Below are 23,077 nucleotides of genomic sequence, written 5' to 3'. Positions count from 1 at the left end.
GATAACTGAAGTTGAAAAGAAGTTTGGAAAACAGAGCAAAGGATGGAGCTTCCCTCACCTCGCTGCCGAAAGTCACTAAATTAAGTCAGAATCTGGAGAAAAACAGTTACCTCCAGAGACGACTTCACCTCCTACCTCTGCTAGAAACCCATCTTGACATGGGTCAGACTGTCCTGTTGAGGACTGTCCTGTTGCTTATCTCTGATGACTAATTTTGAGACTACACTAGATGACTGGTTCAGATGACATGTCTAATAATAATTAATTAATAATTAATAATAATAATATTTAGGCAGCTAAATTTAGGGGGATGAATCACACAAAACACCCTGCCTAGCTGCTGTCAAAAATCAATAGGAAGACAAGTTTTATTTGAGTGGTGCATTATGAATGGCAAACTGGCCATTTTCACAACACAGTCATGCTACTGTCGTGCTGTAACATGCCGTACCAAAACCTGTAAGCACTGAGCTGTCTGAAACACTCCAGGATGCCTCTAATCCAGGTTAAGCAGAGCTTTCTGTATTTATCATCCCGGATAAACTGCAGCCCAGGAAACCACTGATGTGGGCAATTTGACTGGGTTGTTAGAATGGTTTTCAGACAAGGAAAACCAGGAAAGTTTGTGTTTAGTCATTAAAATCAGTAGAGCTGTAGAGTCCAACCTGCATTCAGAGGAACCTGTATCCATAGTGGATATACGGAGCTGCTCCTATGGACTGCTGTACTTTACAGCACAACTCTGTGGATAAGAAACAGCAATGTAGACAGTGGTTGAGAGAGAGGTGTCAATAGCTGGCACTCAGGACTGAGCTATAGTTCCAGGAAATCAGGAAAACGTGCACTGTAGTACTCTGTCAGCCTTTAGGTGGACTTCAACACTGCTGGAAAAAATCCTGCTCTGCGTTTCAGTGTCTCAGGGTAGGCAGGCCCAGACTGAGTGTAATGTCCTTTCCATGAGCATCAGCAAGTCCAAATTAAGCCAAGATCACATCTGCACAAAAGATAACTGCCCGCAACAGGGCAGCCCAGGGATGTCTTTTGTAGATAAAAAAGTCTGTTATGAAACACTTTCTGTTCTTTCCATGTCCATCTTTTCTTGACATACGAACTTTCAGCATCCAGTGCTGTGTGAAATAACTGCAATTTTCCTTCAAGCACCTATTAACAGCGATGAGCTGACAGATGGGAAGCATGTGATCAGCCCACTCAACTTTCTACGTACCTGCCAAAACAATGATGCTACAGAATGAAACCTGCCCTTGTCTTTAGATATTTTCTGGAGAAGCTGGTGTGAAAACTTTTGGAACATCTGTAAAGTAATAGGAGAATCAGTAGCAAGCAATTTGTGAGGTGTCAGCCTGACATTTGTTTCAGATAGTACCTAAATAATGAAGTTCACAGGAAAGTAGATGTTTTCTGCAATTTAAAGTTTATGCAAAGCATAATTTTTAAGAAACTTCCCTCTACTAACAAGTCACTAATCTGTCCGTAGGAGGCAATTTTCAAGTACTTCCCACGCATAGACACAAAGATTACAGGCCCATCTCTCTACTGGAAACCTTAGGCTCCTCTTTATTTAGCACGTTTTTCTTGTAAAAGGAACTACAAAAGACTGAATAATCCAGTGTTTTAAAAACAGCTTTTTAATCAATTTAGTTATCTGATTGGAAGGAGTAACAGAGAAGGAGAATATCGCAGCCCAAGTTAACTTCTCCACCAATCACACTTTTTTAGAAAGTTCTCTCTGAAAACAAGAATCGAGCTCCCACCGACACCCCAGGAAAATACTGAACCCAAGCACGAAAGTGCACAAGTCTCACAAGTGCATTGGGTCAGGATAACCTCAGCCTCATGTTTTGTACAGTATTTACAACTGAACCACTCACTGTGAAATGCTGCCAAATTCAGACCCAGACAGAATTTGACACCCACTGGACACTGCTACAAGTGAGGAAGGAGTTAAAAATATCATGGGGGAATCAGCCATCTAATTGTCTTCCTTCCAATGCAATTCCCAGTCTAGAGCCATGCACTACAAGTTTGTACCAGCTTTTAAAAAGGCCTAAATCCTGTTTTCTGCATGCTCCCCTATCAAGTGCAATTAAACACTTTTTACAGTCAGAAACTCAGTGTTCAAGCCTCTACCCAAACTCAGGTAGACATGTGCCACCCCACAGCCTTTGCAGTGCTCCCCAAACTGGTGACCCACCAGCCTGATGTATCTGAGAGCATTACTGTGCTCTCTTGGGCTTGCTTCCTCCTACCCTCCTGCAAGAGCTGAGACAAGTCTGCTAGTGCTCCTCTTTTGCTGGCCTCGGCAGCACAGTCCTGTTCAGTTGGGATTTAGGGTCAGACTGGGTTGCATGGGCATAGCGAGGTGTGCCATATTAACAATGAAGGTCCTGCTGCTTCTCATACTAAATACAAATTAAAATATCGTAGTTTAAAGATCAGCACAAATCATACCACTGATAGGTCATGCCACATTTGAGCAGGTGGGATCAGGTGGCAGATATAATTCAGTTGCAGCGGACAAGAGCTCTGTGCAAGGTAGTTGCCCTGGGCTAAGCGGCACGTTGCTCCTGCGACCAAAGTAGCTTGGTGCCGCACTTCAGACTGCAGGGTGGAAGCCCTGACGCTTGCTCACCCCAGGTTCACTACTGCATCCTTTCTTTTCTCACCCTGTATTAGTATAAAGAATTATTATTTTAGAGTAATTTCAGTCAGAAAGCACTGATGCACCAGCAAGAAAATACATTAATCCCCCAGAGCAGTGGTCCTCTCAATGCCCAGAGGGTATTTTTGTAACCTTTCCTGCCTTGCAGCCAGGTAACAACACAGGGGACACTCGTCTCTCCCTGTTTCTACACTGCACCACAATTCATGCAATATAGTCCTTGTTCTGAACTCACCAGAGATACAGTAATTTGCCCAAAGGCCCTATGCTCACGAAAGAAATCACAAGCTGGATGGACAACTTACAGACCAGGTGCCCATCCTGTGGTGCTTGCATGGCCTCAAATGTGTTTGCTGCTTGTTCTTCAGCACCTGGTGCATCTGACAGCCTCAAAACACAAAAGCCTGATGTCTGGAATAAGGTTCATCCAAAGTCCTCAGACAGCCGGCAATTAAGATGCATCAAAAGCATTCCAGAAAACCCAGTGCCCAGTTGCTCTTAGTTTTTTTATTGGAAATATTGGGGGTTTTTTTAAACAGTATCTGGTTCCCTCTCTAGGTAAGCCCTCTCCTGTTATCCTCCTAGGAACATGCTGTTCATAACCCATGTGTTCATCAGAAAGTTGCAGGCCTGGATGGAAGGTGGCCAGGCGTCCATCCGAACAGCATCACTGGGTCTCAGGAGCTTGCTTGGTGGCAAAATGACAAAGAGGAGGTAGGATGTATGTAACAAGAATGGCGACTGGGAGAATCCTGGGGAAAAATATACAAGATTAGGTGTTTGCTGCAATCCAGGAGTCCACTGCAAGCTAGTGTTGGTATCTTTGCTATACTAGTGAGGCCAAGAGTCACACAGACATGCCACACGTAGATTGTCCTGTGCTGTGTACAGTCGGTGTTTCCAGAAGAACTGCGCACTGCTTGAAAGATATCAAGTAACCACCATCTCATGTGCTACAATAGTAACCAGAACATTCTTCCCTGAAGCAGAGCCTGGAAATCACAGTAAAAAGAAAAATCACAATTTAGAAATGGAATCCTAAAAGACTGCTCCTTTGAAGAGAGCTCAGTATGCCTCTCTAAATTAGCTTCTGAATAGCTCCAAATTAACTTCTATTCAGGACTAGATTAAGGCAGTCTGGGTTCAAAGGTGCCTTGTGAGAGACAGCCACCAAATGATCCTGCAATCATCCAAATAATCCAGCGGGGATAGTCAGAGTGACTCTAAGTATAGCTCAGGCCCCTTCTACCCCTCGGGAGTGCTGGCCAGGTCTGCTCTCTTGTCTGAAGAAGGGAAACCTTCATGACCAAGAGGGCAGATTAGCTCTGGTGGACACACGGGTGAGACCTATGGCACTTCTCCCCGCTACCACTCCACAGAGTCTCTCACTGGTATTGCAAGCGGGTGCTTTGGCTCTGGTAGGCACCGTGATACTTGCTGCAGCTTCAGGCTGCAGCAGAGGCAGCTCAAGCAACATTGAGCACAGTCAGGCTACATTGCTGACATCTGCTTATTTATTGCTTGAGACATAGCGGCACCATACGCCTTTGCACTGAACGCAAATTTAATAAAAAAATATTTCCCTATAATATGGTAATTCCTTAATAGCTTGTTCAAGAATTCCAGAGGATCAGTGCTATTTTTAAGCAAAACTAGTATCATCTATATCTGAACTCTCAAACAATTAGATTACTTTCACTCCAGAATATTCGTATTGTGTTCAGCTTCACAAGTTTTTGGCTACATCTTGCAGCTCTTATATTTGGAGGTGATTCCTGCAGCCTGCAGTAGGATGGAGGAGTTTTGCATTCCTTACCATACCTCTTCCCATTATTTGACCCTGTTTTCTCTGTCCCACCCCCCCACAAAATAAAAAACAATCTGCCTCTAATGACTTTTTCCCCCCTTAGTACCAGTTTTTCTGGTTTCTATGCCCCAGTCTGGTATTTCTGACATCATTTCCTAGGCAATCCCAGCCTGACGTGGTATGACTGACAGAGTTACCTAGTTGCTGTTGGCCTTACAAGACTGTTCCCCAGCAGAGACAGCTTTCAAAGATGAGGCCTGATCCCGCTTCCTTGTGCCCAATGAGTGATTTTATTATTCAGAAGCGAATATATATATAATAATATATATATCTACAATATAAAATATATATATTTTATAAATATAAATATAAATTTTATAAATATATAGTAATATATATAAATATATAATTATATATATATAAAATATATATATTAAAAAGATTCTCTTTGTAATTGAAGTGGTAATTTCAAGTATCTTATCGTGTGACTAAGGTTTGACTTAAGGAAACACTGACTAAACTCCACACTCTACAATGCCTCTTCTGTATAAGAAATGGGCATCTGTACTGCACAATTTAAATCATGAAGGACTAACAATTGTGACTAATGACCAATATTAAAAAACCTTCAGCTTTAGAAATGCATTAGGGCAATAGCTTATCCCCACAGAAAATTGCCTTGGCATGGAGAGCATCCTGAATTGTTAATATTTATACATTGATGTGAAAGTTTGAAGTGCTAAATACTATGGATGGTCAAAACCTGCAGAAATGCAACCATATTTTCATGAGTAATTCAAGTAAATTTTGTTTTGTCAAATTAGACTTTTGCTAATATAATTTCCTCTCTTTTAAGTATGAAGAACAAATCCAAGCACCTTTCGTCAAAACTGACAACTATATCATTTACATCTTCCCTTTGAGTATAGACCCTGCCGACAGGGTAGCGAAAGATACAGTAAACAGAATTCACGTCTTGGCAAGAGCTTGCAGATAAAGAGATGGGCACCAACAATTTTCCTCTCTTTTTCACATCTTGTATACATATACCTTTAATCAGACATTTAGGATGTTCCAGGACTCCACAAGATTGTACCTGCAGAGCCTATACTCCATTATAAGGTTAAGAGTATATAGAGGTTATATTTCTTATCTTAACGTTTGCTCTCTGTTTTAATCTTACACATTTAAATAAAAGATATTAAACTGCAAATACTCCTCTTCCACTGCTGAATTTTCCAGTTCTCTCTGATGACTTCAGAAATGATAATTCAGTTTGAATTTGTGAGAGTGTGTCTTAAGCCAGTGACATCTGTAGAGAAGAGAATTAGCACCTTATAAAGTTATACCTTACCTCAGTCTTCAAGAGTTTTAAAAGATACTATAAGATTCTCATCACAAAGCACAATTGTATTAAGTAGGAGTAGTGAACTCATGCTAATCACATTTAATCTCTTATTCCAAGTAATGCACATAATAGATGTGAACAGGAAAAGAGGGCAAACAATCACAAACTTTATAATAACGGGTCTTAAGCTTGGCTTCTATGTAATAACTCAGCCACCAGCAGCCCAAAGTTAATTTAAAAGACACTAGACACGCATTATGTGACAAAAGAGGAAAAATTCAGCAAACTTTTAGCCTGAGAGATTAAGAAGGAAAAAGGTCTGCAGAATGATATTTTCAATTAGCACCTTGTATGTTTCCACAACCCATGACCTGCCTAAAATTAATGACAACTTTCATGCACCCTGCGCTGATTTATAGGAACCAATCTTGGCCATAAGGAAAGATAGAGTGAATAACTTCTTCCTTTTACCTTGGCACCAGCTGTAAATATCTCAAAGCAAAGATTCACCAAAGGAAAGCATTATGCACTTGGAATCGGTGTTTCTTTACTGCTCGCACAATGATGATCTAAGTCTCCGTGAATTTTCTGCTGCTTCTTGTTATGGGTTTTTGTTTAGTTTTGAACAATTATTTCTGTGAATCTGAGATCCATACCACTGCAGCTGATTATTCTTTTCAGATGGTTTCCTTCACTAACATCCTGAGACTTAATTCTTGTTACAGTACTCTCCCTACCCTGAGGAGCACATTTCCTATTGACCAATACTCTGCACAATTCTGATTATAATTGTAAAGGCACTGCACTGAGATTAAACCTCCTACTTCCACATCTCATGCACAGCAATCTGAGAGGGTTATTAAAATAGACTCCCTTCTGATCATCTCTGTAGACATTTTAATCTTACATTCAGTGTTTTTCTATCCAAACCTTGCTCCTCACACACAGGGGGGAGGGAATTAATTGAATTGAGTGGGAGGTTGATTTGGTGGAGTCCGTTGGAACTGAGCAAAAGTATATCTCATCTATTGAAAAGCACTTACACTGAATTCTAACAAAATAAGCCCATTTTTGAACTGCTCACTTCAAACGGAAGAGTGGGAATTGCTTGTGCTTTGTCTTTCCCCACTAGTGTTTCTATTATCATTTTTCTTAAAAACAAAACAGGCACCTGGGAAAGGATGATACAACTGCAATGTATGGAGTGGAGCGTGGGTTTTTTTTTTCCCCTGCTAATGTTATTTCTAATACAGAAATGTGAAAGGCCTTTCAGCAGTGTCATGGGATAAGGATGGACTGCGAGGAAGACAGTGAGGTAGGCAGTTAACAGCACTTTATTTTCTCTCTCTGCCCACTGCATGAAATCTGGGTTCACTTGCTGATTTTCTCACATCTTCTCTCTTATATGTAAAGGACACAAGAAGTAGCAGCAACAGGAAAAAGCATTTGCCTAAAGCCTCCACTCAGATGTTAGGGCACAATGCGAACTGAAGCATCCTCCTGTTAGGATTGTGAAACTTCCCATAAATCCCAGCACCTCCCAGAACAGAGCATGCTTTAAAGAACAGAGTACAGGGTTTGTCTTGGAAGAGAAGAGGATCGTGGACTGGGAGGATGTTGGGAGCACATTGGGTGTGCTGCTAGGTTTACTCTCATGACCTGTCAGCATCTCTGGAGAGATGTGTTCATTAGGAATGAATCAGGATTTGCATGAGTCAAGGAAAGGAGAATGTGCCCCATATCCCGCCCTCACATTGAGCATCTTCAGCAAGACGGCAGAATATTTGCCAGGAAGGCCAGGGAGAAGAGAGAAAGACTAATACTAATATTAAACATGGAGATATTCATGTGTCTGACCCCCAAGTTAGCAGCCAAGGCTCACAAACAGAGCTGTTAAATCCTAACCCGCGTCTACCTCTTTCAATAACCTAGAACATGACACAATATTATAGTACTTTAAATTACACAGATAGGGTGAGTTTAAAATCTCCTCTGCTTTCCTGGGCCATGTTAGGACTAAGACCTGTGTATTCACCTAAAACTTTTGGCTTCTAGGACTAAACAAAGTTTCAAAGAGGCCATGACTAGGAGACAGCGCTCTCAAGAAGAACTGCTGTGGAGCTGAGCCCTTGGTTTCCTCAATGCCAGTTACGTGTCATTGTGGTCTCTGGAGTTCCGTGTTTCCAGTTTTGTCATCCTCATTTTGCTACAATCCATCTCTCTAGTACTCTTCTGGTAGGTAGAGGAATCTCAAGCAAGTCTGGCAAGTGTGATACACACGACAGCTCCAGAGCTCCCTTCCCCCAATTAAATGCAAGCCTGCAAAGAAAGTCTGGGTACCTGCAATCCAACTAGAAATCCTGGGAGGCAAGACCTTATTTTCTGCTAAGCTTCAGTGGTTAGTTCAGGGTGAACAGCATCAAATGCTGAAGCACAAAGAGGAACTGAAGTTCTCTCTAGCAAGTAACAAGGAGTCACAACTTAGTCCATAAATTCAGGAGCATTAGCAGTTCTGTAGCATCTTGTTCTTTCTTATGTTAAAGCTCCCCTCACTTTCATTCAACCACAAACTACTGTCCTCCTCACTATTTTTAATTAATTGCTTTTATTTACCAGATTTTACATTTGTTAATCTGATCAATATCAAATTAACCTCACCTTCAAGGTCGTTAATGCTGAAAGAAACTGTTTTCAGAAAACCCTGGGAGCAGCACATACATCCTCCCTGTTTGACACTAGCAATCACCCTCTCTTCTGTCAACTGATCCTTTCACGTTGCTAGCTCTTCCTTTAGTACATCAGTAGATTTTTGTGATCTAAAAAACCCCAAACTAACTAGCAATTCTGCCATATCCAATTGGTACCTTGCCTGAGAAACAGGCCCAGGCAGATGGGAGGGGGGGGGCAGAACCCCCAAAAAACTCATTTGGCTTTGCACATCAATAAAATGGAGTGTGTTTTTTGAAGTGTTGCTACCACCATTGTAACATTATCCAGCAAAATTTAAAGTCTCTTTTCAACCTGTATATACATCCATGTAAAGCATAACCCCAAACATTTCCACCACCCATTTCAGCATTAAGACCATCCCCATTACCTGGACTCCTCGCCACTAAATCTTGCAACGTTCCTCACACACAACGGGTCTTGCTCTCAAGTCTCCCATCACACAATTTCTGATGTACTTGTAGATAAGGTCTCCTGGGGCCAGTACGCCATAGAAGGGAAATGAAGGATGAAGACGGCACATCAGAAGGTAGCGCTCTCTGGGTTCAGCTTCAGATCTATTCAGCCCACCCCAGGTCAGTTCTGGCTGGGGAAGACAAGCAGTTTCTGAAACTTTACCCAACAGCTCCCAGTGTGCTTACACCTGCAGATGGCCAACAACAGAATTTGGAAGTCAGGGTTGCCACAGGACCATTACGTTTTCACCAACGAGCACAGGCAGCCTGCAGGAAGTGCGTGGAGACCATTCACAGCGGAAAGATGGTGCACAGAGGACAAGGAGGCAGCAAAACCAGGGGAATAAGGTACAGGGAAGCAGCGCTGGATGGAGAACAGATCCGGAGAGCAGCTTTGAAAAACAAGCAGAATGTAAACAGTGTAAATGCTCTACAGTTGGGGTGGGGTAGGGGGCAATGACAGGCAGGTGTTGTGGTAGGAAAGAGAAAAACATTCATTTTATTTCAAGTTTGGTGTATCTAGCCTGAGCTAGATGGGAAAATGGGAAAGGAGATGAGAAAGTAAGGGGGAAACAGGTGCAGAAGTTCAGACAAGGTGTAGACTGAGTCTAGCAGAACTTTTTCTTTCGTTTAATTTAATGTTCAGTCCGCTTCGACTCTAAAGAACAGAGCTATTAATACACTTCAGAAATTTAGTACAGGAACTAGTCTATGGTTAACTTTGCAGCATGTAATCAGCTGTAAGTATGACACTGCTTATCACCTTTACTTTGTCATTAGCTATAAACAGAAATATTTCAGTCTATTCCTTGAGAACCTCCCTTATTACAGCTTCTTAAAATACTCTCATAGTACTGAACCAATTTGGTAAAACAGCCTTATTTTTGGCTCACTTTCTTTGACATCCAGATCCCAGATCTGTGTTAATATACATGGCAATTACATTCTAACATAAAATGCCATAATATTTTACTTTATTCGTTACTACATAAATATGTAGATTTATGTGCATGGCTCCTAAGTAGTAAATATTACCGTAATCTGTCACCATAAAACAGTAAAAGTCTGGCTCATGAAGCACCGTTTTCTTGCCTTTCTCCTCTTACACTACAGTGAGGGGCAAAAATCAGCTATGTTTCTTTGAGAATTATTATGGCCTTTACAACATGACTGACATCTCAAAGTAAAAGAGAGCCTTTGCCTCAAGAAACTTAAGGTATAAATGTCAGCCGAACTCCATCGGGTAAAAGCAAACATCATTCCCATCATGATTAACAAGGAACTAACACATTGTTTCAAAAAAGCATTTCTGGAAGAAATGCTTCTGAAAGAAGAACAGGAAAATCCCACTGAGATGACAGCCAGAGACTTTAAAAAAGTTGTGCCTGGAGAATCCTGCTCAGACCTATGCAGCAATGGTAGGAACACCACAAAAGTGGCAAGATAGGCTAAAGGTAGGGGGGGAAAAAAAATGCACACAAAACCCCCAAAAACCCCATGCAAAATAATCAGCATCCCAGAGACCATCATCATTAATCTATTATTACAAAGATTTTTTCCTGCCTCATTGAAGAAAGAACACATTAAGAATTTAAATAACTTTACTTAAGCAAAACATTCAGCATAGCCCATGAAGCTGATGTAATCCACTATTTTGGCAGCATGTGGCAAGCCATTTCATAAGATGCTGTTGTAAAGTGATGTGTTTATTATGTTAATTTATGTTATATCTCTCTATAATATACAGTATTTTAATAATTATTAGTGTCTAGAAACTAAAGAGGTTCATATGGGCATTTAGGTCAACAAACATGACAGTGTGTATTAGCTTAAATCCAAGGGCTGCTCAGTATTTCCACCTAGATCTAAAATCCATGCCAGTTCAGCCTTTAGGGCTGGAACAATTATATCAGCATAAAGTGTTTTAAAGCTGAGATTTCATTACATTTTAGTTGATATTTGACTTCTGTTGAAGCAGGCAGTGTTGTCTTCCCCCTTCTCCCAGAAGAATGCTCCATCTACTTTGGCATTTCTCTAACCATCCAGTGACCAGGTTCAGTCCACGAAAGGGCAAAACCTAATACCAAAAAGGGGAGAGGGAGAAGAGAAGGGAGAAGTTTGACTTTTTTGGTAGGGAGACTGTCAATTTAGTAAGTTGAATCATCCAGATGAAGGTCAAGAACAAGACAGGCATTAGAGCTGGTAGAAGATCACTTAGCTAAGAACGGGAGGAGCAGGACTAATCCCTTCAACAGCAGCAAGCCATAAGAACAGCCCAACCGTAAAGTGAAAGCACCTCCTGAACGATTTCTGGCTACTTCTTGCAGTGCAAGAGGAGCATTTGGAACACTTTCCTGTTCTTGACAGCCACATTAACGAAGGGATAGGAGAGAGAAATAGGTTACGTTGTTAGTATCAATATATTTAAGGTGATATGTCTATTGTGTGTAGCTAAATCTTTCATATAACATCGTATTTTGTTCCAAGGAATCAGGCAGTTTTATGTGTTAGAGACTTTAAAAATTCAGTTACAATTTTACAAGAATTAAGTATATTGCTTCTGCCTTCCACTTATCAGTTCCTATAATCCCTGCAGTTTCACTAGTACAAGATCCACAAACTGGACATTTTTCAGCATCACTGAATCAGCATTTATGAAAATAATGTTAAAAAGATTCAGGTGATAGTAGTCTGTGTCACCTTCATGTGGATAACTAATGGAGAAGACAAGTACATGCGGGAGCTGCCACAAATGTTTTAGTTACTGATAACCTAACACCAGCTTCTAAATACTCAGAATATGGATGTGAAACTGCACGTCTTCCTCACTAATGTTAAATTACTTCTGTACTGGAATTATTAGGAATTGGAGATTTTAGCAATGACTTATTTCCAGTGATAATAAAGTAAGTTTGATTATTCTCTGTCCAGTACAAAGAAATTCATTACAGCAGTGAGGCAATGTTAGGGATTACCTTCTAAGTGCAAGCATCAAAAATTAAATTTGGAACAAAGCTGACATCCAAAATATTTGAATCTTCTAACAGCTCCATCTTCCTTACTGCTTGAAATTATTGCAAAAGAAGAAGGTTAAATGTTAACAAATGTAAGACATTTTGACACTTCTAGAATCGCCAAATATAGGGGAAGAATAAGGAAGTCAGTAACAAACCTGGTAACTCATATAAATCAAGCAGTTTAAAACATCATCTCTTTATCAGTGGAAGGAGTTAGTGTCTCTGAAGAATAGAACGGTAGTAAAGAAGCATTCTGTTACCTGACAGAGAAAGACAACTTGATGTACAAGTACTCACTCAATAGATTTACAAAAATATATTAAGATTTTGTACTATAGATCACGGCAGCTCAAAGATCAGAATTGTATTTGTGACAATTATTAATCCATAAAAGATTTTAATAAAATCCACAGTCTGCAAAGTCTCAGCTAAATTCACAGTGTCTTAGATTATTTCCATTTTTAAGTAAATCACACCCGGCCTCGCAATGATACACAGCTCATCTCCATAGTGCTGCTTGACAAATTTAAAAAACTTAAAACATTGCAATTTTAAAAACTGCAAATTCATTCTTGAAATTGAAAAAGCAAGAAAAAGAATTCTTCTAAAAAGGAGTTTAGGGACATAGGCTGAAACCGGCTGATAAAGTGTACGGCTCTAAGACCACTTGCCCTGCAGGTAGTGGTCTTTCACCCGATACGTGCAGAGGAAGCTCTCAGCTACTGTCTCATCTCTGGAGAGCTGAAGTTCTTGTATAGCAATTCAGTATTTACATCACTTTCTCTCAGTTTCCTTTCACTTGCATACTCGGTCACTACATCTGGATGAACTACTTCTTCTCCCTAGAAACATGGTTTTGGCAGGGCAGAGCAGATGTCTGCAAAAGAGAAAATCTCAGCATTAAGTTGCAGTTGCCTAGCTACAACCTCCTAAATGGCAGAAGTCTAGACTCTTTTTTTTCAGCACAAAAATTAATGCCTATTGTTCCAAGCACTAATCCTACTGCAAGTTCACAGCGTTCTACATTGACTATTATTGAGTTCTACTAACGTAAAAGTAAGTAACATCTACTGACAGACGTACCGAAAAAAATTACAAAGTAGGGAACTGGCAAGTGTAACATAAGATTTTTTTTTTAAGATAAAAGAATGATTCAGAGCATAACATTGTTGAGTTCCTAAAACATTTCAAAAAATGTGAAGCATTTAAAGAGTTTCTGTTTTAGTATAACAAGGATGTTCGTTACTCAGGACTCTAGCACGTGCTAAATATTCAGTGAAGCTGAAATTAATTTGACTAACAAGATCCAAGGATTTCCAATGAGGGAACTGTCTCAAAACAGACTAGAGGGCTCCCAGATTTTTCTAGGGCTACTCAGTATCTTAATCCAACAGCCTGAAGTGCATACAGCTCTAATTTCGCTCTATAGCATATACCCCGAAAGTTCTGAAATCATGGATGCAACTTGCTATGGTCACGGAAGGATCTCAAAAATACTGAAGACTCCTAGAAGCCACTGAATCTGCACGCCTTGGATCCCAAGAAACCTAATAGTTGCAGTAGATAATCAGGTTTTGCTTCAAGTGCGACGTCTCACTGAGGAAAGCTTAGGCTTTATAATACTGTGCAAGTACACCAACACAACTTTACAGTAAATCTGTCTGGAAGCTTACCAAGCAGTTCTAAGTGTACAAGGTGGCTGGATAGCTACTCCCAACATAGGAAGAAAATCTCTGTACCCTTCTTTAGCTATGGAGGAATATGTCGTATATGTTGTTTCAAATCACCTTGAAAAAAGCTCTGATTTATAGAATACCCTTCTTTAGAAAATGAGGAAGCTGTGGTGGACTTAAAGAAAGGTGTTAAGGGGTGTATTCTTTCAGCTCAGCAAAAATGCAAGTTATGGCTCAAAACTTGAAAAAGTTGGAATCAGAAATGAAATGTGGAATCCCTTTCCTTACGACAACCTATTCAGAAGACCAGTGTAAAGCTTATAGATCACAGCCTATACAAACCAACAGTCTACATTCCTGTGAAAAAAAGTTCCGATACTTTAACGTTTGCTTTGAAAAGGGAACTACTTTAACCATTTCCAGGTATCCATAAGAAAACTGCAAATAAATGTCAATATTGATCTGTTAGTAAGAATATTTGTATTCTATAGACTTCAATTTTACTGAGTAACGCCAGTCACTTGCTAGTGATAATAGGTGGTGATTTGGTAATTCTTCCATTGCCGCAGCTGAGAACACATCCCTTGGTGGACCAAAATGTGCTGTAGACTTAAACAAGGTACACCACCTGGAGGAAAAAAGCTATTTCATCCACAGCAATGCAGAAGTGCTTGGTGTTACCATTCTCATCCTCCCTTTGCAATCAAAAAAGCGATTCATTCAAAGTACACCCACCTCTGTGTAACAAGACAGCACCACAAACGCCTTGGTTTTTAAGAACTATCATGAGTGAAGAGCCACCTATGAGAAAAACCATATATTCTGAAGTAACTATACTCCAAAGAAGATGAGGTTTAGCTACATGTAACAGAGGAATTTGAAAATAACCACTTGCTAAAAACCAAAGTGGACTTAAATTGCAGCAAGAGATTTAGGTCAAGAATTTTTTTTTTTTCTGAAGGTCTAACAGTAAGTATAGCAAAGCAGTGATGCAGACTGACTAGAGAAGTTGTGCAACTTCTGCCTTCAGAGTTTAAAGAACAGGTTAGACACACCTCTGACCAAAATGGTTAAGGTTTACCTGAATTTGCTTAAGAACTGGGAATGAAGGTGACCTCTGGTCTATTGTCTAGAAACATCAACAGGAAAATCCCTCTCTCTCTCTAAAAAGAGAGGGGAAAAGAAAGAAAAAGGCCCCACACTTTGAAACACAACCCTTGTTCACAAAAAATTACCTTGAAGTCAATACCTGAAGGTTAATGCTCAGACAACAAAGCGCAGCATGCTGAAGAGAATATTTTGTTGGCACAGCACTGTGGCTAGCTGAGGACTGTCAATGCTTTCAAGCAGCAGCAAGGCTGGTGTCCCACCACATGCAGCAAATCACTGGTGCTTGTCAGGTGCAGCTGCCAAGAAACCTCTCTTGCTTCAGAAAAGAACAGACTAGTCCAGCATGATTTCGGTTGCACAACTGAAATCTTCAAAGGATGTTGATGCTGCGAGAGGTAAGCCCAGGGCATTAAGGAACTAAAGGGGATGGGGTCAGCCCAAAGGATACTGGAGCACTGTTCCATGGAATACAGATGGTCAGAAATTTTACAGTAGACATTTTTTCATCAAAAAACGCCAGTTCCAACATGTGTCACTTTTGATGACTCCTCTAACAAATCTCTTACTAGATCCTGCTAGCTTGCTTTATCTAGCTCTTTGGCAAGCCATCAGTGTCAATCATCCTAAACTACCCTGACATGTAGCCTATCCTAGGGCCAGAGGCTTCAGGCTTTCAGTCTCGCTGGCTTCCAGGGATGATCAGTACTCATCCTGGGAAAACCAGCTTCCACAGCAGTCTGCATGCAATTGCTAAGCTCCAACACCTCCGTATCTGTTGAGCGGAAGTGAAAATATATCGCATATACCTCACAAGCTGTACTGATTTTGAGCAAACCTATTTGTAAAATAATCCCCCAAAATAATTCAACCAACAATTCTCCCCTTACCAACAATTTTTAAGGGCTATTTATGCATGAAAACAATTTAAAGAAACCTACTGAAACTCCCACAACGCTCCTCTGTCCAATACTGTTCCTGCTGCAAAACATCCCTTCTCTCCAATTTCTCCTGTACTCCACCCAGTATCCCCAGGTCCCATCACGTTTGCTACCTCAAAAGCTGCCGCCTGTTAGAGAAAGAGAACTATGTGCATGCCCGTTCGATAATTCCTGCCAAAAAAAAAGAGAAGGCAGCAGATTTTTTCCTTCCCTTTCCAATAGCACTGGAACTAAGGACTTTGACCTAGCAAGCCAACTAATCACGAGCATAGAAATAGTAACACCTTAGTACGCGAGACCTCCATCCCCCATCTGACAGGAAACCAGCCAAAGGGTGCAGGAGTGTCAGGGAGGAGACAGGGGTTATCTAGGGAACAGGACATTCACATGGAGACAGTGCAATTATGCATGTCTCATTTCCTTATGAAACTGGGCTAAAACTCATAAAACATGCAGAACTCTTCAATAATAGGAGTGCTATTTTGAGCTCTTTTTTTTTTTTTTTTTTTTTTGAGATATTTAAGCCAATCCGCATTTAATTCACATTTTCCCGAGGAAGAAAAGTCCTTTGCTTTTCCTTTGCTGCCTGTGTGCAGAACTAATCAAGAAAGAATATAGATTTTAAACATTACATGCTGTAAACTTTGAAGGGGGAAAAACAAAGCAACATAATCCTCTTCTAAATTCAATTTGTTGATCAGGGGAAAGTTCAGTAAACTCAGAAAATTACAACAAAGGCACATCATGCAGTAAAAATGACATTTTTTAAGGTGAAGCAGGAACTCACCAACCTCCTTTTGTTAGCCATCCTGAAGAAACCAAACACGCACATGCATGTGTGTAGATGCACTGCAGAGACTTCCAAAGCTCAGGAGGCTCAGATTAGGTAATCCTAACTAAATTCTTACATTAAAAGAAAAAACCAAGTTAAAGAAATTCTCTAAAGCTTCATTTATTGTGGCATATAATTCCTCAGCAAGGCAGCAATCTTGTCACTGGTTCTAGCAAGCTAATTGTGGACTAACAGAATAATTTATAATAGATTATCATTCTCTACAGTTAGATTACTGCAGTCCACTGATTTTCACCAAGGCCCATTAAATAGAAAATAGCACGCCAAATGCTATTTTGTTTCAGAAAAATCAGTCTCTCTCCTTCTCCTCTGTGTGGATGAGAACTGCACTAGCAGGCTGCAGCTGCTGCCCAAGGGACCAGGAGGGTAAGAAATATTGCAGATGTTGCATGACCAAGACCTGGGAAAACCTATCTTCAAATACAATCTTGACCACATTCACAACTTACATAGCCCTTTCTACACAGATCAGGATTACAGGAGATGGGACATTTTGCCAAATTATTTAAAAGAAAATTTGTTCGCCTCAGCAAAACTCTGAACTTTAGGTTGTCTCAGTCTCTGGAATGGAATAAGATCTAACAGACACAGACTTCAGCTTCGTCCCTACTTACACAATCAAATCTTTTTAGGAAGTCTTGCTCACTGTAAAACATTTAATACTGGGAAAACCATTTCTTGAGATGGACTAGTGGATTATATACCTGTTTGCAGAGAAAGACAAAATTCTTATCTTTTTTCTAGTGTTTCAGCAGAACTACTTATCATCTAAGCATAGAATTAGATAAATTATCTGGAGTAAACTAGGGTATGAAATTGTAGTGCCTTAAATACTGCAGATAAATGTCTGATTGGTGCTTTCATTCTGTAACATACCATAATAGACATAAGGAAACATACAATGAATCAAAGGGATTTTTTTGTAAGATGGCTTATAAAACTGAAAATTAATTAAAAACGGCAATCTACAAATAGTCATATGAGCTGTTATTCCTGCAGGGCAAAAGTGCCTTTTAGTAACACGTTAAATCACAATATACAGAAATACTTCTAAGTGCATTCACTTAACTTTGAAGTTTTGCCACAATTTTTAGTCCGAATGCTATCAGGTTTTGTTTTACTTCATTTACATATTGTATTTGCCAGTGGACATTACCTGATCAAAGAATCATTTTTGGACTTCTCCAACCAATTTCATTGCTCCATTAGAGAAAAATCTAACAATTCACAAAGAAAAAAATAAAATCAGCAACCGCCTTCTGTCAAAATACTAGAATTATGTTAAAGATCTGAAATTGAGTTTGGAGTACCAACATGCCTATGGTAAAGTTCTACTAATGTAATCTGAAAACTCACATCCCATGGAGTGTAAGAAGTTATTCATAAACCTTATTTTTAGTAAAATTTTAATAAAAATGATGCTTTGCATTTTCACATTCTGAAGAGCTAAAAATACAACAGAAACTTATTTACATTTTATAACAACAAAAATGTACAAATTACTATACAAAACACAGTACCATCTCAAGAAAAACAAGTTTTTGAAAGTTCTAGCAGTTAGGACATTAAACCTGTATTTTCTGAAGAGATACCATTTTAAAGACTAAGTATCATTAACTGAACAGTGATTTTCTTCACTGAGTTAATAAAAAACGCTTCCATGACAATTATGACTATCATTACTTTTAATTTTGGCTGATACAAATATAACCTCGTAATAAAAGTTACTGAATTTATAACAAATCAAATTCAATATGTATTTTTTCCCTTGAGGTTTTTGCCACAGAACTTTTCAAAATGAGAAAAGAAGTACAGAAACTTCTTTTTAAGGAAATAAGCCTGGCAAGAGATGAGTAAGTTACAGTTTTATGAAAACCCTGTATTTGTAAACACTCAAGCACTGCAGATGTTTAAAGTTATCTCAAAAATATACATATGGCAATCACTGTATGCTATCTGATACAGACGTTTTAGAGTGGAAATAGTTCGGCACAAGCTAAACCCATGGAATGGTAAATTTCAATTCACATTTCTATTTGAAACATGCAAGCACATCCTGATATGCAAAAGGAAATCTGACACATTTTTACTTTTAAAAATATGGGACATCATACTATATAGATGAAAAATTTAAAAGATCATCTCAGTCAGACCCTTAACTACTGTTCAAGTGAATTGGGAGATAGCCACATCAATGTATTTGGGTGCCTGAGTTGTAAAAAAAATGTTGATTCACAAGTTTCATGTATAGATGAATCTGATTCTACTAGCATTTCAGATTGGGTGATCACTGCGGTACTGGAGTATAACTTAAGTCATATCTTGAGTGTATTTCTGATAAAACAGGTAAGAACCTAATGCATTATATTTAATGTATTGAAGATTAATGCAAGCCCCCTACATTATACCATGACCTTTAAAAAAGCTGACAGCTATTTATTGATTTGAAAGCCAAGCCAAGGAACAGACATCAGGTCACAAAGTAATCTGACATCAATAAATCTACAGTAGTTGTACTGGAGAAGTGACAGAAAAATGCTTTGCATTGAACACTGACAGCTTTTACCAATGTAATGCTTCAGGATCATACGGTTACTCTTAAAAGGGGACTGTGTAAAAGTTTTAATCCTATTTCTAATCGAGGGGAAAAAACCCCACATCAGTTCAAAGTAATATGAAGAAACACTATTAAAGCGCCCAAACTGTTTTTACATTCATTTGAACCCATGTCTCTGAAAAGGTGAAATATCCTGGTCTGGAATATGTATGGTCCACTAATCTAATGTTAAAAACTTTGTTACTTTAACCCATGAGTATACTGTATGATTAGTAGAAAATCTTTAGCAGACACAAAAAAAATGAAAGATGAAACTGCAGCAAGAGAGCATGGCAAACCTGAGAGATCTATTAGTGCATAAATCTGCTTAAAAACTAAAAAGATAGAAAGAGAGAGCTAACAAACTACAATAAAAGTTATGTCTTTAAAGCAGTAAGTTATAACAGGGTGGGAAATGTTTAATTTGCACATATGCCTGCAAAGGGGTCACTATATTTCTGAAAATAAAGAGCTGGTATTTTTCACAGCATCAGATTTATGGTAAAAAGCCATAAATTGTATGTTTTAATATTATGCTTTTCCCACCCTGGCAGAGAATAAACATGAATTTAGAAGCACAGTAGAAGTGAAAAACAAAGAAGAAGAGAGATAGAAAGCAGCAGAGAAAGACAGAAAAGGTGAATACAGAGCTGCAGAAGTGTTTATTGAGCATGCTACAGAGGTAAGCAGAGTACACACAAAATGAAATTAAACAACCGTCAAACCTCCCAACTTTGTTAGAAAATTAATTTTTAATTGTGCCACTTTCAAACTATACTGAATTTTACAATTCTAAAGATGTAAAAACTCAACTAATAGAAAATATACATGACCATTTTTTTTTCTACATAGATAACAGAATCTATGAATCTTGAAACTAAGTACATCAATTTCAAAAAGTATTGGTCATTTAAACAGAATCAAGGTAACAGTTCAGACTGACAGAGAACTGCTTTAAAATTAACTGGATCTGTAGATTCTGAGCCATGTTTATAGTAAAGTCAGATCAATTTCTAAATACAAAATATTTTGAAGAGATTTATTAAAACTGAATATTACAATGCAAGGTAAATTAAGACTAAAGGCACATAAACTTTGGTCCCACCTGGTTGTCAGTTTTAGAAAACTGCCACAAAATTTCCTGCAAGCATTTGCAGCAAACTTTCTTCATCATTGAAAAATACATGCACCATTTCCTGAACTAGCTTGACCAGTCTGTACATGCTCAGAAATCCACAACCATGTTCCATATCTTAATTACAAACTAAAGATGGCAATATATATTGAAATGCACATAAGTCATGTCAACTTCAAAAACATCTACGAAAAATATTCAGCCACAAACAAGACATTACTTAGTGCTGACATTTATATGATACATCCCACAAGAGTGTGTACAAAAAGGTTAAGATTCCACAATGCTTTTCACATAGGGCTCAAAGTCACAGAAGTCACTTTTTGTCCTTTAAGAAATTAATATTCTGTACCTTGTTAATTTTAAACTAATGCCTACATTCATAACTGAATCTAGACCAGAACCATGAAATACAAAAGGCCTTTTTAAAAAAAGAGCACAAAGCAAAAAGTAGCAGAAATCAAATAACTTCATTTTACTCTTTCAGCTTAATGCATCTTATCCAATTAAAAAGAAAAGTAAGTGACAAGCCAGCAGATAAAGAAATCTATCAAGCAGGAGAAACAAAAGCTTAACCTTTTTACACACCCCTGCCTAAACATATTTAAATTATCATGTAACAATGTGCCCCAGACAACCAAATTTGCTTTTTACTAGTTATGCAATTCCAGCAGTACTAGTTTTCCTTTTTAAGGCACGTACGTCAACTAAGTTGAAAAACTGTGGTATTAACTTGAAGTCTTTTAAACAAAATGATGGTTTATCTAAACAACAGTTGAACAACAGCAGTTAGTATCACTGCTTTGAAATTTTTTTTTATTTTTTATTTTTTAAACAACCAAGGAATGATAACAGCATGAAAAAAAAATAAAAAAACAAGAGAAGACAAACTCTGGTCCCCACTTTCCTGAACAGTCAATAGGTGACACCACCAAACAATGCAACACACCCTCATTTTCAATCTGCCTTTTTAAATAGTTGACTTAGAAAAAGAAACTCTCAGATGGTGATTTTCTCCCAGATTGTAATTGTGAAGATCAATCAAAGCCTGAATAGCTTCTTCTACTGTTGACATCTGAAGAAGTGCCATCTTGTGATCTCTTCTGAAACAAAATAATGGCATTAGGAACTCGAACACTACAGGGCTTGCTCCTAATGTTTTCTATCCTCTATGCACTTTTCCTTAAGACATGCTGCAAAAACGCACTTAGGCAGTCTTTTGTTAGAGCTATGTACAGAAAAGTTACTTACTGAAAAAATTTAAATGCTTTCACAGTGCCTCCAGTGTTAGCAAACAATGTGCGTAGATCCTCTTCTGCTACTGATGGTCTACAGACAGAAAGAAAACACGCATAAGCAAGAAATTATTAGTCAATTCAGTGCGTTGTGATTCACATTAATACTACTGGCTTACTGACAGCCAACACTTACGGAATATTGGACAGATGAAGTGTTGCAGAAGGAGGGAATATATTTTGAAAGTTTTTTGAACCAGGTTTCTTGAAGCGATGCAGAGGTGAATTACCAAAATCTTTAGTCAGCCCTTGATCATCAAGTCCCTCTCGAGGTAGTTGTACTGTCTGATGTTTAGAAAGGGTAACTCGAATAATCTTTCCATACATTTTTTGTCCATTAAGATGGCTCATGGCTGAAAAAGACAAGAAGTTTACTCCATTCAGTGTTACTTTTCAATAGCTTGTGGTATATCACACAAGTAAACAAGAAAAACACCCATGCAAATCAAAGGGTCAGTATGCTAAAAGACTGGAATCAAGAACTAGGTCTGCAGATTCTGCATGAGTATTTAATTTTATTTAAAGATCATGACATGTGATTCAGCTGTTGAACTCATTTAGGATATTGTGCAGATGTTCTGGAATACAAGTGCATGCAATAAGATTTTGGATCTTGTGGATAACCAGGATACAAGATAAACTGACAAATGTATACATGCTTAGTTCACCTGATTTTACACAGCATAATTTCAAGTACTTAGACTAATGGGAATATAAACAGAAAACTGATCTTACCCAGCTGCGACTGGTTTCCATCAGCCATCTGTATAAGAGCACTGTCTTTCTTATTGTATAAAATCTTCACACGCTGCACATCACCATAAACACCTTTTCAAAGTCAAAGGTAACCCAAAAGAAAAAGTTCATTTTAAAGCCAGTCACCTAAGTAACATATTTTGACATATCAATGGAACATTCAGACAGCAACAAGATCACTCACCCAAACTCAACACTCTCACAAATGAATAAAGGAGATAAAGATTTTGAATAGTGAATTTTGAAAAGAATAATTTCTGATAAACCCTCAAAGCTATGTGAATGATATTAAATTAAAGACCATGCAAAATATATTAGCATGCATTAAAAGAAAATCTGTGTCTATGGAGAGTTTTAAACAGCAAAAGAAAAATAGCAAAAGATTTACTATTCAACTTTAAGCCAAAGTGCTAGCTACAAATAAGAATTAAGGTGAAACAAAAAAAAACCAAAACAAAACAAAAACCAAAACCAAAATCAAATCAATAATAAAAGTATAGTGCTAACAATAACATACCGAAGAGGGTAAACAGACTTTGGGGCGTAACCATCTTTAGAAGGAGAGAAGAGCAAGCAGCGTAAGACAAGAAGAGAGAAGAGTCGAGGAAGAGCGGAGATGAACAGATCATCCATAACGAAGGGTGGTTCCCGCAGAATGGTGAGGTGGTCATGGATCATGGTTTCAAG

At 38.6% G+C, this 23,077-nt stretch overlaps 1 protein-coding gene and 1 long non-coding RNA gene across 11 annotated transcripts in view; both read right to left on the bottom strand.

Annotated features, from left to right (window-relative positions):
- Window positions 1–1,675: 1,675 nt before the first annotated feature.
- Window positions 1,676–17,734, bottom strand: LOC142084982 (uncharacterized). The gene is made up of 4 exons (XR_012674511.1): window positions 14,943–17,734; window positions 10,963–11,094; window positions 8,933–9,284; window positions 1,676–3,432 (listed from the first exon to the last, which is right to left on the bottom strand). It is a non-coding gene; the product is annotated as an uncharacterized LOC142084982 (long non-coding RNA).
- Window positions 17,735–19,937: 2,203 nt separating this feature from the next.
- The window catches only part of PTBP2 (polypyrimidine tract binding protein 2), a 54,589-nt gene continuing 51,449 nt past the window's right edge, over window positions 19,938–23,077 (bottom strand). For 7 of the 10 annotated variants that reach the window (XM_075156360.1, XM_075156355.1, XM_075156356.1 and 4 more), the window contains 5 exons: window positions 22,908–22,941; window positions 22,370–22,462; window positions 21,771–21,987; window positions 21,591–21,668; window positions 19,938–21,442 (listed from right to left, as the gene is read on the bottom strand). In XM_075156360.1, coding sequence (XP_075012461.1) covers window positions 21,310–21,442; window positions 21,591–21,668; window positions 21,771–21,987; window positions 22,370–22,462; window positions 22,908–22,941 — 555 coding nt within the window. In that variant the 3' untranslated portion in view covers window positions 19,938–21,309. The remainder of the gene's footprint in view (window positions 21,443–21,590; window positions 21,669–21,770; window positions 21,988–22,369; window positions 22,463–22,907; window positions 22,942–23,077) is intronic. The other 3 variants (XM_075156359.1, XM_075156357.1, XM_075156358.1) reach the window with 1 other exon arrangement.

The sequence above is a fragment of the Calonectris borealis genome, chromosome 8 (assembly GCF_964195595.1).
Source record: "Calonectris borealis chromosome 8, bCalBor7.hap1.2, whole genome shotgun sequence".
Lineage (NCBI taxonomy): Eukaryota > Metazoa > Chordata > Aves > Procellariiformes > Procellariidae > Calonectris > Calonectris borealis.
This window is presented reverse-complemented; position numbering and strand designations above follow the sequence as displayed.